The 16,227-nt window shown below is 47.0% G+C and overlaps 1 protein-coding gene across 1 annotated transcript; it reads left to right on the top strand.

The window, feature by feature from the left end:
* Positions 1-5,109: 5,109 nt before the first annotated feature.
* Tsn (translin) lies at positions 5,110-11,563 on the top strand. Its single transcript, XM_075987658.1, has 6 exons — positions 5,110-5,325; positions 6,445-6,538; positions 7,205-7,301; positions 8,169-8,284; positions 8,693-8,772; positions 9,125-11,563. Exons 1-6 carry the CDS (start codon positions 5,260-5,262, stop codon positions 9,356-9,358), a joined length of 687 nt encoding a protein of 228 aa, XP_075843773.1. The 5' UTR covers positions 5,110-5,259; the 3' UTR covers positions 9,359-11,563.
* The last annotated feature ends 4,664 nt before the right edge of the window (positions 11,564-16,227 follow it).

Below are 16,227 nucleotides of genomic sequence, written 5' to 3'. Positions count from 1 at the left end.
GTAGGGATTTCATTGTAGGTACATCTGTTGCTACAGGGCACCGACGAGGCCCCTTAGCCTCTGCATTTTGACTAGTTATGGATCTCAGTAAGTCTTTGATCTGCTGCAAAAAGTGGGCTTTCTGACAAGGGGTGTGCTTGGTAGTATTTGACAACTTGACGCAGATTAGTCATTTGGCAAGGGATCACTTCAATTGAAAAATTGCCTCCATTAGATCAGCCTGTGAGCATGCTGGTGGGACATTTTCTTGATTAATGTGTTAATGCTCATAGTGGATGGTGCCACCCCTCGGCAGCTGGTCCTGGGCAGAAGCCAGGGTTTACGCATAGAGGTGCATATCTTTAATCACAACACTCATGAAGTGGAGACAAGCAGATCTTTGAGAGTTTGAGGCCAGCCTAGTTTAGGGTCTAGTTAGCAAGTTCCAAGACAACCAGGGGTCAATAGACCCTGTCTCAAAAAAGAAAGAAAGAAAGAGGGAAAAAGGCAGGTTGCGCTAAGCAATACGCAAGCCATGGGAACAAGCCAATAAATAGTGCTCCTCCATGAACACAGGACAAATTTGTCCATCCGGTGTTCCCTCGCTCTATCTTGCTATTCTCTTGGACTATCTCACTAGTCCTCACCATGCCCCATCTCTTGTTATCTCTGCCTCTTCCCTACTCTCCCTCTTTCCTGGCCCTGGCCATGTCTGGTCTGCTTTTCTCTCTGCTCTGGACTCTTCCGGATGCTTCTGTATTTTTTCCCTCTCTTTTACCTACAGTAAAAACCTTCCCCTTAACGGAGTGTTCATGTAAGCAGTTTCTTTACTGTGCCCTCTCCCATACACTCACAAACACCAGGAACTTCAGTTGCGGGATGTGATCCCATTTTCTGGCTTCTTGCTAACACCCGTTACACAGACTTAAAAATAAATACTTTAAATGCATAATTTTAATATTTTAAAAGAGTGGTACTTTATTTAAGTGTGACAAACAGAGGTCTTTGGGTTGGCTGTTCCTGACTTTCTGTCCTGGGCTAGAAACTGCACTCGGTCTCTGTGCATGCCATGCCTGCAAGCACTGCATTGCTCGGCTCCACACCCAGCAGCATCAGCTCTGACTTTTCTGAAATAAACAGAAGAGAGACAACTCAGTTTGTAGAATACTTGCCTTGCAAGCATGAGGACCTGAGTTCCAGCCTCCGTAGCCATGGGCAGAAGTTGTGCTCTGATCTCTGCTAGGAAAAATCTTTCCTAAGATGAGCGGCTCCGCTGGTGCAAAGAAATCCAATCGGACTAGATTAGCCAAATTAAAATGCCCATATTTAATAAATGGTGCACTCTTGGGTGGCTGAGAAAGCATGGCAAGGGAGAGAGAGACAGAGGTGGGGGGATCCGCCCCAACCCAAAAACCATGTGTTCTTCTTTCTGGCACAAGCCTAAATATCCTGGGGGAGTGGTCCTGACCCTCCCCAGGGAGGGGTCAGTGCTTACTTAGCAGGCTGGGAGTTGGAGTCCAAGCCAGGACAACTTCCAGGCCTGGGGCTTCCAATCATCCCAGACTTCTTGGATATAGGGATGTTAAAGGGCTGGGGTGATGCCCCCAGATTAATATTACAGTCTTGACATACACACATTGTGGCTTATGCATCCATACTCACACCATACTTGATAGGGTGCCCAGGCCATAAAGCAGGATTCCTATAAATGACTTTGCTCAGTTTGAAAGGAGTGTTTGCAGAGATCACCTATCTCCCAAACAATCTGTCTTGCCTGAAGCAGACAATTCCAGGGAAGAGAGACTGTGGAGCCATCTTAGCCTCCTATGGCTGTGTAGAACTTTAAGACAATTCTGAAGCCATTTCTGACAACTCTTAGTACTTCCCCTTCTCCCCTGGAACCAAGGACATAACAGCTATGCATGCACGTACTAAGATGTTAGGAACTTTTCATCTGTTTGAATAGGGGCATGATAACCCTTAGGTGATGACTCAGTTACTGATGTTTTGACTTAGTCTCTGGGAAAGGGGCAAAGTGACCCTCAGAAGTTTCCCTTTACCTCATCTGATCTGGCAACCACTCTCCAGCCAATTATTGGTAATAGCCTTTTTGAATAAGCCAATCATAATAGTTAAAGAACAACCCCCAGACACCCCTTCCTTCTGTGGTTTTTCTCTTTAAAAATAGCCAGACATTCAGGGTCTTCTAGCCTCCCGACTGCTGGAAGACCCTGTCATGACAGAATTAATAAAAATCCTCATGCTTTTACATCATTTGTGATGAGAGATGGTCTCTTGGGGTGATTCCTCCTCCTCGGTGATTGGACACTAGGGTCCAACAGCTGCAAACCGTTTCCTCATTTGTACCCCCGCCCCCGACAGGCACCCATTTCCCACAGAAGAGTGCCTGTCCCTCGATGTTTGAAATAAACAGTCCAGTCTTTTGAGGACTTTTTTCTGCTTTCTGTTATACTGCCTCAGAAATCTAACACCCCACACACCCACAGATGCTACTAATAAATGAAAGCCAGCCAAAAGGTGGATATTACTTGAATGCTGGTCAACAGACAATTGGTAAAATTTGATTTCATTCAATGTTACAAAGGATTTTAAAGTCTGGCTACATGCTAAAATGCAGATGAACTTTGAGGATGTTGTAAAATAACATGAAACCAGCCTATCCTGGATAGTTTTATCAGCTTGATACAAACTAGAGTAATTTAAGAAGAGGGAGCCTCAAAAATGCCTCCATAAGATCAGGTTGTAGCCAAGACTGTAGGGCATTTTCTTAATTAGTGATTGATGGGGAGGGCCCTGCCCATGGAAGGTGGTGCCATCGCTGGGGTGGTGGTCCTGGGTTCTATAAGAAAGCAGGCCAAGCAAGCCATGAAGAGCAAGCAGGTAAGCAGCACCCCTCCATGGCCTCTTTATCAACTCCTGCAGCCAGGGTCCTGCCCTGTTTGAGTTCCTGTCCTGACTTCCTTCAGTGGTAGACTGTCACCTGGAAGAGTAAACCTTTCTTCCCCAGGCTGTCTGGGTCACGGTGTTTCATTACAGTCAAAACCCTGAGACAAAGCCCGACACTGGAGAACACTCCTTCACCCGCAACTCACTGTGGAGCTGAGGATGACCTCAACTCCTGGTTCCCCTGCCTCTGCTTCCCAAGTGTTGGGGTTACAGGTGTGCACCCCCACTCCCAGTTTATGTGCTCCTGGAACCTAGGCTGTTCAGATTGTCAGGAACTAGATGCCCTTGCCTGGGGTAGATGACCTTTGGGTGGGTTAAGGGAGGTTCCCGGTAAAACTCACCTTCAGGACTCCATTTATCCAGTAACAATGCTTCTGTTTAGGACATTGTCATTAATACCCACAATTTTGGGGGGGCTCTTTGGACCTAACACTGGATAAGCACTCAAGCAACTAGCCTCCAGGGTTACATTTCTATGAGGTATAGTTAGATTAGTAGCCTCCAGGGTTACATTTCTATGAGGTATAGTTAGATTCATAAAGACAGAAGCTCTGTTTGGCATGCACTTTTGGTGCCCTCGCCTCTGTTTCTGACCTAGTCTTACTCTTAGTTTAGAGAGTCCTTAAATTTCCAATCCTTTTGCCTTGGCTGTTGAACATGCCGGTTACACAGGTGTGCATCACCACAGCTGGCCCAGCTACCCTTTCTGCACCCCTACATAGGTGTCTTACAGCGCTGCTCTCCTGACCCACTCTGAGAAGGGGGTCTCACAATGCTACTCAGTGGTGCTCCCAGGTTGGCCTTACACTCCTAACTCAGAGGTCCTTCTACTTCTGTCCCAGGTAGCTGGGACTGCAGATATGAGACGTTCCCCAACGTACCTTTCAGAGATGTAACTCTAACTTTTAGAGATAAGGTTTAGTAATTTGTAATTTGGTGAGAGAAGCCATGCCCTCAAGTGAAAAGGAAAGCTATCTCAAGCCACACACTCCCAGTTGCTGTCTTTCTGTCTGATGGGCAGTCACAGGACCCAGTGGGTTTCAACCATTTGCCTATATTCCCTAGCTGACCGTTTGCCTGTATTCCCTAGCTGACCGTTTGCCTGTATTCCCTAGCTGACTGTTTGTATTCTCTAGCTGACTGTTTGCCTGTATTCTCTAGCTCCTGGGTTTGCATACCAGCTATAGTCACTTGGTGTGGTCTGCCTAGGAGGCCAGAGATTTCTGTTTTGGACATAGGACTCGGCAGAGAAAGAGGCCCTTATCTTCCTTAAGCCACTCTTCCCAACTGTTGCTACTGGAGGTATTTGTCCTCCTGTCTGCCACATCCCTGAACTTGGAGTTTTTAGAAACTTCCCCAGAAGGTTGCATAAAATGGCAGGCATGGGAGTTTGATGAGGTGATGACTTAAAGCTGGGCATTGTGTTCCATGTCAACCCAGCACTGGGGAGATGAAGGATCAGAAGGTTCAAGGCTACCTAATGACCTCAACACCAGCCTAGTTAAGACCCTGATGAATGACAAATGAGCACTTGACTGCCCCAAGGTGTTTTTTGTTTTCTTTTTCGAGACAGGGTTCTTCTGTGTAACTGCCCTAGCTGTTCTGGAACTTGCTTTGTAGACCAGGATGGCCTCGAACTCAAGGAAATCCTCCTGCCTCTGCTTCCAGAGTGCTGGGGTTAAAGGCAGCCACCACTTACTGTTTTTGTTTAACAAATTACTTCTTTCGACATTCTTTTACACTCAGTTTATGCATGTTGTTTGTTGTGAAGCACGCGAACTATTTTTTCTTCCCTTGGTTTGAAGTATATAAATAACATATGCATATGCATAAGCAAACGGCACCATCCGCAGGCCCCGCCCTCTTCGAGCCACGTGCCGCTAAGGCACCCCCTCCCCTCCCCGTTTCCCGAGATGCCTAGGACTTGTGCCCGCCCTCGGCCCCGCCTCCTCAGTTGGAGCTGCCTATCAGCTGGCCTATGGCCACGTGCCTTCGAGGCCCCTTCCGTAGGGCTGTTTGCGGAGATGCCTATCTGCGGGCGGCAGGCGAGGTTCGCCCTTAGTGCCGCTGTCCGGCATCGGGACACGCGCCCGGCACGGGACATTGCGCGCGGCGCCTCAGGCAGCGCGGCGGGCAGCCCCGGCTCCGGCGCGCCGCGACTGTGGGAAGACCCCGGCGCCAGCGGTGGCGCAGAGCCGGTGGACGCGGCGATAGCGACAGCGACGGGCTGTACGAGCGAGTTCGCTGCTAGTCCGTGAGACGCGCTTCTTCGGCGGGGCTCCGGCGCTGGCTGGTTTTTGGGCGGCCGGCGCCATGTCTGTGAGCGAGATCTTCGTGGAGCTGCAGGGCTTTTTGGCTGCCGAGCAGGACATCCGAGAGGCGAGCCTCCCCACCTTTCTCCCTTTTCCTTGCCAGGCTGGGCTACTTGGTCCCGCCCCTGCTCGGTCTCTTGTTTTCGGGTCCGATGGGTTCAGGTTAGGCCGCCTCTCGGTTCCGGATTCTACTTCTCTTCTTGCTCCTCAGCATCACCTGCCTCTTTGAATGTCACTTTTCCTTCCTGCCACTTTGAAATACCACTGTTTCAGCATTCCAGTCCCAGGCTTCCTTAACGCCCGGTGCTATCAGTCAGTACACCTTTCCTGTACTGGTTGCTGGTGTTTTTTTCTTATAAAGTACTTACTATCCTTCCTTAAAAACAAAACCAACACCAAACTCTGCTATAGCTTCTCATCCCACATAGAATTAAAACAAAAATCTAGATGCTGCTGTGGCTCATAAGGTGTCTCTCCCTGATCTCAGTTTACATTTGTCACTGTGTGTGTGTTCACATTTACTACTTCATTTCTCTAGTGCTTCAGATATTGTACTGTCTGCTTTTGCTGGGATTTATCTCCTGCTTTCGCTGACTCTTTCCTTTTGTACCGGAGACCTTGTGTGGCCTCGAACTTGAAGCTCAATAACCTTTAGCGTCTTTCGTGCTGATATTACAGAAACGGGCGTCACCACGAGAACAATTTGTAGTTCTCGTCTTGACCTTAAAACGTAAAGGATTGCTTTTCTGCTAGCTTTTAAAATCACGAAAAATTAAAAAAATGTTTACGTGTCCTATTTGTTAAATTGCCAAAAGGGATTGCTTGCTTCTTCAGTGGTTGCTAATGCCCGTCACTAATGTGCTTAATGAGTGTGTGGATGAATGAATGAAAACCTCTCAACAAGTCTTTGTTCTGTAGACAACATTTACATTGCTGACTGTTCATTTTTAAAGTGTCTCAGGTGGGTACTTTGGCAGGTGGCTGTTTTTCTCTTCTGGCCCCCTGAGGAATCTAAGGCTTTTAGTGACAAGTAGTCCGTGGAAGAGTGTGGGTTCACGCCTGAAGAGTCCTTTCTTGTGAAGGTCCTGAGGGCTGTGCCTGCATGTGAGGTTGTGGTGGCTTGTTTATATGTGTCTGTGGTAATGATTACACTGACCTTATCTAACTTTTATTTTTAATTCTCTAGGAAATTCGAAAAGTTGTACAGAGTTTAGAACAAACTGCTCGAGAGATTTTGACCCTGCTTCAAGGGGTCCATCAGGGCACAGGGTTTCAGGACAGTAAGTGCTTTGCTTTCCTTTTGAAGATTTTTGTGCAATCTATCAGTCTCTAAACCATTTTCCATTAAAAAGATATACCCAATACATCCATGCCATTTTATTGTGTAAAATGTCCGTTTTGCTTTTTTATAGCAGTAAGAATTGGAGCGTAGTGATTTGATCATTTTATGGATTTGCTATATTCTTAGTATTTTGATTGGTTTTCAACTTGTACATAGTGTGGTTTAAATAAGGATGTTTGTTGCTGTGACATTCTACTGGCATTAATTACAGCTGCTTAAAAACCTTGTAAATCTAGCTGGGCGGTGGTGGCACACACCTTTAATCCCAGCACGTGGGCAGCAGAGGCAGGCGGATCTCTGTTGTAAGATGCAGCCAGTGTAGCTAAGAGCTGAGATGGTTTTCTGATGGAGTCTTATAGTAACAGCTTGCAGATTTCTAAGGCAAGTCATTTACGTAGTGATGTAGAGCTTATCAGTCTGAGAATCGCTGTGAGGCAGCAACAATTGGGTATCGGAGGACAGGTAGGAGTAGATGCTGAGGGATACTAGTCTCTGGTTTTCGGTTGTTTCATGTCCAGGTAGACTACATAGATTATTAAGCAAGGACTGTGTTTACAGTTTGGTAAGTTTTTCATTATTAAACATGACTATCTTTTCTGACCAGTTCCAAAGAGGTGCTTGAAAGCGCGAGAACATTTTGGTACGGTGAAGACGCATCTGACGTCTCTGAAGACCAAGTTCCCCGCCGAGCAGTACTACAGGTCTGTAAGAAAACGGGCACTGTTGGTAACATCAGGCTCTGAAGGGACAGGATGATTTCATATGGATAGGTAAAAGTCTTGTAGAAGGAACCACAGGATTATGTTGATAATAATGGCAGTAAGACTAGCATTTTCATATTTTCTTTTTTTTGGTTTTTCGCAATAGTGTTTCCCTGTGCAACCGTCCTAGCTGTCCTGGAACTAGCTCTTGTAGACCAGGCTGGCCTCGAACTCACAGGGATTTACCTTCTTCTTCCTCTCGAGTGCTGGGATTAAAGGCGTGCGTCACCACAGCCTGGCTGCATTTTCATATTTTCTAATATTTACTTTCAAACAATTTACAAGGAAACTGTTACTTTAGAAAATTTTATTTGTTGAGATTGTAATTTAGTTGCAACATTCCTCCCCCTTCCCTTCTTTTCATTTTAGCCCAGGGGGCCTCAGACTTGGTATATAGTAAGGGATGATGGCCTTGAACATCTCACCCTCCTGCCTTTACCTCCTGAGTGCTGGGATTACAAAGTGTGCCACCATTCCTGGTTTATACTGTGTGTGGACTAGAGTCCAGGGCAAACACTATACCACCTGAGCCCTCTTCAATTTTAATTTTTATATTAATAAAAAATTGGATTGTGATTCTACTTGATTAAGCTTACAAGTAAATATTATAAATCTGAACGTATCAAACTTATACCAAATCTATTTAATGTATTTGAGTGATGAATGGCTTCTGTTTGTTTTACATATTGTGGTTGCACACAGATTTTGTTTGTAGAAGAACGCCGTTTCTAATCCACTGGGTTGAGCCATATCAGGTATGTCCTTGTGGTAGTCCTTAACTTGGTACCTGCTGTACCTTTGCTGCAGGTTTCATGAGCACTGGCGGTTTGTGCTCCAGCGCCTTGTCTTCCTGGCGGCCTTCGTAGTGTATTTGGAAACAGAGACCCTGGTGACTCGAGAGGCGGTTACGGAGATTCTTGGCAGTAAGTGCCTCCGTGTGATCTGTAGAGTCTTGTATATTAGCTTAGGTTTTGGTGTCGGGTGAGAACTATCTTCTGTGTTTGTGAGTGTGTGTGTAAGGCCAATAACTGCAGTGCATTGTGTGTGTGTGCACAGAATGTGCTCGTGTGGAGGTCAGAGGACAGCTTGGGTGTTGGTTTCCCTTCTGTCCCATCAGTCAGTTCCTAGTATTGAACCGAGGTCGTCAGGCTGGGAGGCCACCATGAGCCACATGCAGTAGTATCTGTAGAGTTGGTAAGGGTGGGAACACTCTAAAAAGCTAGAAAAGATTTTCATCTCTTCATTTAATGTATATGTGTGTATCTTTTTATTCTTCTACTTAAATTGCCTTCATATCATGACTGTCTTTTTTATTCTGATGTGTTTTTTAGTTGAACCAGATCGGGAAAAAGGATTTCATTTGGATGTGGAAGATTATCTCTCAGGAGTTTTAATTCTTGCCAGTGAGCTGGTAAGAAGTGTGGGTGTTGGGTGTGGTCCTGTGTGTGCAGGTGCACATCTGTGAATGTCCATGTGGAGGCCCCAGGACAAACTTGCTGTCATTCCTTGTGCTGGCCACCTTTTTTTTTTTTTTTTTTTTGTGGGAAGAAAAAAAATCATGTTTTGTGTTTGTGTACATGTGCCATGGAGTCTGCATGGAAATCAGAAGACAAGTTTCAAGTTTTAGTGGGTTCTTGCTTAACATGTACATGAACGCGGAGCACCAGTTCAGTGTAGGTGTCTAGATTTCAGGTTCTAGCGGTTACTGGGAGGAGGTGCTGAGGGAGAAACCTCACAGTGATGCCCTGATTTCTCCTGTGCAGTCGCGGCTGTCTGTCAACAGTGTGACGGCCGGGGACTACTCTCGGCCCCTTCACATCTCGACTTTCATCAACGAGCTGGATTCAGGCTTCCGCCTTCTCAACCTGAAAAACGACTCGCTGAGGAAGCGCTACGATGGCCTGAAGTACGATGTGAAGAAAGTAGAAGAAGTGGTCTATGACCTTTCCATTCGTGGCTTTAATAAGGAGACGGCGGCGGCTGGTGGTGAAAAATAGAAGCTTCTCCCCGCGCTGGCCTTGCCGACCCGGCCTTTGCTAGGGAGGGTAGCACGGTGCCTCTTCTGTAGTTAGCACGCCAGTTGCTAAACACTGCTCTTTATTTTCGTAACCAGCTGTGTGGTGTGTGTATCAGAATTGAGATACTTTTTGGATATATAAAAGCCCTTTCCACGGATAGGATTTTTGTTGAAGTTTCAGTGAACTTGCTGTGTACTTTGTTGTATTCCCATTTTGTCGAAAGTGTAAATGTCGGTCTCTTGGTAAAAGTTCTTTTCTTGCTTACCGGACTGTTGATGTGATTAACAAGTTTGTTGTCTTGTTTGTGATTCTTCCAGAAGTGACCCATGTTTTCTAGGTCCGAGTTTGTGCTTCATTCCCAGTCCTAGCCCGGATATAGTGTGAGACTAGACAAGGGAACTTTATTTTCCCCTTTTTATTGTAAGTCGTGTAAATTAGTTAAGGTTTTTTTTTTGGCCGAGAAAATTAGAGGCCCTGATTCCTTCACTGCCGTGAGAATACAGCAGATGGAGCTGCACAGTCCAGCTCAGCAAGGCCAGTTTAGAAAGAGCTTCTCTGAAGTGATGTCTGTTTGCTTGGAGCACCTTGTCTTCTGAGGCCACCTTACGTCCTGCCTGCCTAGCAGTTGTCGTCCCCACACCTGTCGTGAGCTAACACCTGTGCCGTGTCCGTGAGCCATGAGACCTTTTTCCAGCAGGCACTAGACCTGGTCTGGGAGTAGAAAGCCATCCTTGTGCATTTATCCCTTAGCTGTACCCAAGGAGCGTCTTCTTACAGAAAGCAGTGCTGTTTGGTGTGGAAGAAAGTAAAACTTGGCTTTAAAAATTCCATGTGATTGGTAGTATTTTTTGGAATAAGAAATTTCAGGTTTTGAGGCTATCAGTACCATTTAAATGTGTAGTTCATGGTAGTCATGTAAACCCTGTGAACTCCGACCCTTCTCTTTAGATAGTATAAGAATGCATATCTGGCCATTCCTGGGGCAGGACTGAAATTGTTAACAGTCACAGCTGGTGATGTAGCTCAGTGGTAGAGCACTTGCCCGGCAGGGGTGAGGCCCTGGGTCCATCCCTGGGACGTTAAAAAAAAAACAAACCCAAAATCCAATGAACAAAAATACCCTACTTTTTTTTGTACCCTGTGAAAGGAAGCTGTTGGTATTTCCAGTAAAATAGGAAGTATTTAGGAATGTCCCCTTTCTTGCTTGATAATAGTTTGGGCTTCTTGTTTGTGCAGTGGGATATTTGACACTGGCTTTTATCAGGTGGTGGTTTAAGGCTGACTGGAAAGTGGGGCCTGAGAGTGCAGTCCTGTACTCCAGCTACTCAGGAGGCTAAGGCAGGAGGATGGCAAATTCAGGCCTCAAGGCTTGCCTGGCTAATTGAGTGAGACCTTGTGACATACAACCTAGAAGACGAGGGTGTTTCAGCGACTGTGTCGTCCTAGCATGTTCAAGGCCTAGGTTCAGCCCCTCATTTTGCAGTGGGGTGAGGCAAGGCCGACCTTAATTCCCATCGCAGGGAAGGAGCAGGCATGAGATGTGATTGCTCTGTGTGGTTGGGCGTGGAGACCAGCTTTCTTCATGGTCTTTTTGCGGGGTTAGAATAGGTTATTAGGCTATTTTTTGTTAGCTTGCCTTTGAGACAGGGAAATAGTCCAGGCTGGCCTGGGACTCACACCTCTGTTTCCACTTCCTGAGTACAGGTTTAGGCTCTTGAAAGTGTCCAGGAAGGTTGTTAAATGCTCAGTGTTAGCACAGGCTGGACTGAGTAGGTTTTTCAGCTGCACGCTCAGAGACAGGAGGTTCCCCAGGTTCTTGCTTTGTTGCTCAGGTGTGGGTTCTGCTGGAGACATTAAAGCTCTTGCCAAACGGTCTAGATTTCCCTATTCAGAGACAGAGGGTGTGATGTCCCACCTGTAGTGTTGTCTAGACTGGGCTCAACCTCCTGGGCTCAAGCCCTCCTCCTGCCTCGGCCTGCCAAGCAGCTGGGACTCTCGCCAGTGCCGCTGCACCTCCCTAACTCTTGAACTTGAGTTCTAACAGTGCAGTGAAATTGCACTTAGAGCGAAGGCGTACCTCTGGTGTTGTAATTCCATCGGAGAGTTTTGAAGTGTCATGTTGATAATTAGTTGTGTTCATTGCTGGCTTGTAAAGCAATAAAACTGTTGTTGGTCCCTTTGTAACTTAGTGTGCTTCTGTTTGAGCTCTCCTCCGCAGAGAATTAACTGCTGATGTTTCTCTGAGGGTGAAGGAGCCCAGAGTGGTAAGCATGTACTGCTGTGTGACAGTGACTCTAACCAAGACACCGCTGGCCACTCCTGGGCTCTAATGTGAAGTACAGGCAATGTCTGGAATCTACCTCCACCAGGAGATTAAAGGTATTTGAATTGAAGATGTCAAGAAATTGTGCCTCTGGTTTTAGTTTATCTTTGTTTTGATGACCCGTGGATTAAACCCAGGGCCTCACATATGCTAAACGTTCATTCTACCACTGAGATACACAGCTCCCAGAATTATTCTTCATTTATTTTTTTGAGACAGGGTCTCATGGAGCCCAGACGGCCTTCAGTTTGCTGTGTAGCTGAGGATTATTTAGACTTCTGATCTTCCTGCTTCTAGTTCCTGAGTGCCAGGCTTTCAGGTCTGATTCCCAGTGCTGTCCTGCTGGGGATCGAGTCCAGGGCTTTGTACATGCTAGGCAAACACTCTACCAACCATGGATAGCCTCAGCCTCAACTGTGCTTTAATTCTAGGAATCCAGGGCAGCCGAAGAGATCATGGCTCTTTCATGCTGCCCCAGCGCAGCCTGGATGCCGAGACTAGCGGGGGTGCCGGGATTGAGACACGGAGCCTTCTTTTCAGGTGGAAGAACAGCAACCTTTATTTTGCCCTGAGTCTTTTATACCTCTCCTGCTTCTGTGGAAAACCACTGGCCAGAAAGAACACAAACATCCTTGTCAATTATAGACCACAAGGAAGTTTCGCTGTCGGTCAGGGGGAATGAGGGCAGCTAGACCACAACATTTCAGAGGACCTGCATTGGCTGTCCAGTACCCATGTCAGTCTGGTGGCTCAACTGCCTGTAACTGCAGCTTCAGAGATGCCAGGAAATGTGATGCTCTCTTCTGGCTTCCTTGGGCAATCGCCTGCACATTCGTGTACTCCTACACAGTACACATGCATACGTATAATTAAAAATAAAACTCAAAAACAACAACAGAACTAAAAAAACCAGATAGGGCCCGGCAAGATGGTTCAGTGGGGGAAGGTTTTTGCCATCAAACCTTATAACCTGAGTTTAGTCTTGTGGACCTGAGGATCCCACATGGTGTAAGGAGAGAAAGGACTTGCACATTAATGTGCACACAGAATAAATAAGCTATAGTGAGGGTTTCTTAGAGGGAAGCACCAGAAAGACTTCCTAGCTCCTGGATAGGCAGAAGAAGAGCTGCCCAAGCCATGTTCTTACTCAAGTTTTATTTGTTCTGAACTGTTTTTCTTTCAGCTGGAGCTTCCTAGCCATTCCTGACAGGAAGGCTTTTGACAAGCTGGGAGTACTTTCTCTTGGTATCTAGCTGTATTCAGGTCTCTAGAGGAACAGGATTCTTGCAATGAGGACATTATAAAAGGGATCTGTTAGATTGGCTTGCTTGTATAATACGGACTGCTTAGTTCACCAGTGGCTGTCTGCACACTGCAGAGACAGGCTTAGTCCCCCAGTGACTTGAGTGAAGGGTGACTGCTGACGGCAGCAGCAGAGCAGATGCTCTCGGCAGTCAGTCTTTCTGGGAAATACCCTAGTAGACTAGAGGGAGCTGTCTTAATTGATCCTAGGTCCAATCAAATTGACAACCGAGATTAACTGTCAAGGCCATTATAGTAAGAACTGTATAAATAAAAACACTTCCTCACCGGACAGTGACCCACACCCAAGCTGTTGAAGCTGTGTAAACCGCTAGTACTGGATGGTTGAGGGAGGACGGGCTGGGTAGCAGACTGAGGTGCAGATGACTCAGCTGGGGAGTGGAGGAGGGGGCCACCGACAGTTAAAGTGCCACCTTTGGATGTCTGGGGTGATGCTGTGTAGCAGCTAGTTGGTTTGTCAGAAGTGGGCAAGCTCCGTAGGAATGTGTGAAATGTTGAACACAAGCTGAAGGCAGAAACCACATAAGGGCATGGTTTGATGAGTTAGGGGCTGGGGAGAATGCCCAGTGGCCAAGAGTACAAATTGCATAAGCTTGAGGACCTGAATTCAGATCCCCAGTACCAAGTTAAAAAAAAAACAACCCAATCTGGGTGTGGCTCTTACTCTAGTGATATTGGGGGTACATGGGAGAGTTGCTGGGGCCTGCAGCCTGCCAGCCAACTCCAAGTTCAGTGGGAGACCCTGTGACAGAGTAGGACGCCCCTTGGGCCCCCACCCGTGTAGGGGTGCACGTACTGGGACATGCATGTGAGCAGGTGCCATATCCCACCCCCAAGACAAACCAATACCCAGGTCTGTTAGGCAGAGGAAATAGAGGTTGGCAGGAAAGTGGGAGTGGTTGTCACAGAAAGCGGTAGAAGATGCAGTCTTTACAAGGTTTTGGGATAAGAGTTACATTTTATAGCTGGGTGGCGGTGGTGGCTGCGCACACCTTTAATCCCAGCACTCAGGAGGCAGAGGCGGGCAGATCTCTGAGTTAGAGGCCAGTCTGGTCTACAGAGTGAGTTCTAGGACAGGGTCCAAAGCTACACAGAGAGACCCTGTCTGGACAAATCAATAAATGAACGAGTGAGTAAATACCTGGATTTTTGATAGTGTCCTACCTGGAGGTAGTGCGTTTGCCTCTTGTCTCCCTCCTACCCCTAATGCCCTATCCTCTCTACTCCCTTTTCCAGGTTCCTGTTTTGTTTCATAATTCACACCTGCCCCTCCTCTAGAGTTTAAGGGTTACTATTGCTGTGATGAAACACTGTGACCAGCAAGTTGGGGAGGAAAGGTTTTATACGATTTACATTTCCACAGGACTACCAGCCCAGAATTGGTCCCACCCATAATGGACTGGGCCCCGTTCTCATCAATCACTAATTAAGAAAATGCCTACAGGCTTGCCTGTAGCTGGATCTTACATAGGTATTTTTTCAGATGATTCTAGAATGTATCAAGTTGACATACACCAGCCGGCGCACCTAGAATCCATCAGTAGCGTATAGTTTGGCAGGTAAGGGTTGGGTCACATGGGCTGTAGGGGCTCTTGAGAGACCTTCTGCAGGCCCGCTGTAGGCGGCTGCTGCCATTGTGGGATCATGGTCGCGTGGGCTGTAACATGCCCACTTCACAGTCCTTCTGGCTGTTCCTGTTCTCTTTCCGGTATTTGTGCTGCAGTGGTGCCAGTGGAGTCAGAGGATTGCCGGAACTAGTTTTCTCCACTGCTGGATCCTAAGGATCAAACTCAGGCAGGGAGATTTTTAACACAGCATCTCATGGCCTGAGAACCACGTGGCTTTGTAGGGTAGGTCAGGTGGGCTGTGTTGTCCTAACACTGACAAAGTGTGCAGGCATTGCCTGTAGGTGGTCTCATTCTGACGCAAGCCCTGTGCAGTGCATGATGGCAGGGAATCTGCTTCTATTATTCCCTAGCTGGCAGCTACAAACCTGACAATGGCGGTCGCAGGGAGAGGCAAAAACCTGCAAGCTCTCGCACCCACACACGCTCCGGTTTGCAGATGACACGTCACCTTTAGAGTCAGTTCCTGTGAACTAGACTCCGTCGCCCTGTTAAACTATAAAAAGCCAGGATGTGAAATCGTGTAGTGAGAGAATGGTTATTCAGGGCGCCACTGGGTTGCAGGCCACACTTGGCTGTGGTGACAAGAGGTGGATCTGTGGGTTTCCTGTGAAAGGCCCCAGGAGTGGGGAGACTCTCACTCAAGTCTCGGGATAACACCCCCCCTCCCACCCCGCAGAGACCGTCCTTGCTGCAATCACACAAGGTTTATTGACAGGACAGGAAACAGTGCACTGGGGCTGAAACTCATTTCCCACGCAGGGGTAGAGAGTTTGACCCCGAGTAGCTGGGAGAAGGGGTATTTAAGGGAAGAAACCATAGCCCAATAACTCAAAGGGGTTAGGGAGGGCATTGTTGGAAAATTCCGAAAATACCAGTGATAATCACAAGGGGGTAACTCCCTGTTTCAAGATTATTCTCAAGATTATAATCTAACTTTATGGTCAGCTAGTCCCTGGAACAGAGTTACCTAGGTTAGGAACTGGCTAACCTAGATTTTTGGTTCTTCTCTCCCTGCTAGATTATTTTGGCTCTGCTCTTTCTGCTAGAGGGGTCTGGATTTATCCAAGTCTTTCACCTGCTTGGGAGATAGATAACAGCTGAGCTAGCATCAGTGTTGGGTTTGTATGTGTGTTTTATAACTTCTTTTTTTTTTTGAGACAAATACTGACCAATGCTGACCTTCAGCTCGCTGTTTAGCCAAGAATGACCTTGAACTCCCGCATCTTCCTGCCTTGATAGCTAAAGAAAACTGCCTCCTGCTAAGTATCTGGAATTGGAACCCCATGGGGGACGCCCTTGTGTCTTGGTCTGTGTCTTCCCTGTCCCCATATCTATGTGGAAGAGAGGAAGAAATAGTACTCATCAGCTAAAATCCTCCCCTCTCGCTTTTGATTGTTACAATAGGGCCCTGTGGTGTCACAAACTGGCTACTTACAGTAAAAAGGACAGTCAACACAGTTAAGATATCAACCTTTAGAACTGCATAAATGTGAGCCAGTGACTGGGTTCACAGGAGCCAGAGACAGCAGGGGATGTAGCAGCTGAGGACTCCATCTTAGAAGTCTGTGGCTCCT

Source organism: Microtus pennsylvanicus, chromosome 10 (genome assembly GCF_037038515.1).
Source record: "Microtus pennsylvanicus isolate mMicPen1 chromosome 10, mMicPen1.hap1, whole genome shotgun sequence".
Classification (NCBI taxonomy): Eukaryota; Metazoa; Chordata; class Mammalia; order Rodentia; family Cricetidae; genus Microtus; species Microtus pennsylvanicus.
This window is presented reverse-complemented; position numbering and strand designations above follow the sequence as displayed.

What these genes read in the sequence shown, in the direction of transcription:
- Tsn (XM_075987658.1), top strand. Translation starts at nt 5,260, where the DNA reads ATGTCTGTGAGCGAGATCTTCGTGGAGCTGCAGGGCTTTTTGGCTGCC. An exon ending in GGGCACAGGGTTTCAGGACA is followed by an intron (nt 6,539 to 7,204) that starts GTAAGTGCTTTG and finishes TTTTCTGACCAG; the next exon opens with TTCCAAAGAGGTGCTTGAAA. An exon ending in GGTTACGGAGATTCTTGGCA is followed by an intron (nt 8,285 to 8,692) that starts GTAAGTGCCTCC and finishes TGTGTTTTTTAG; the next exon opens with TTGAACCAGATCGGGAAAAA.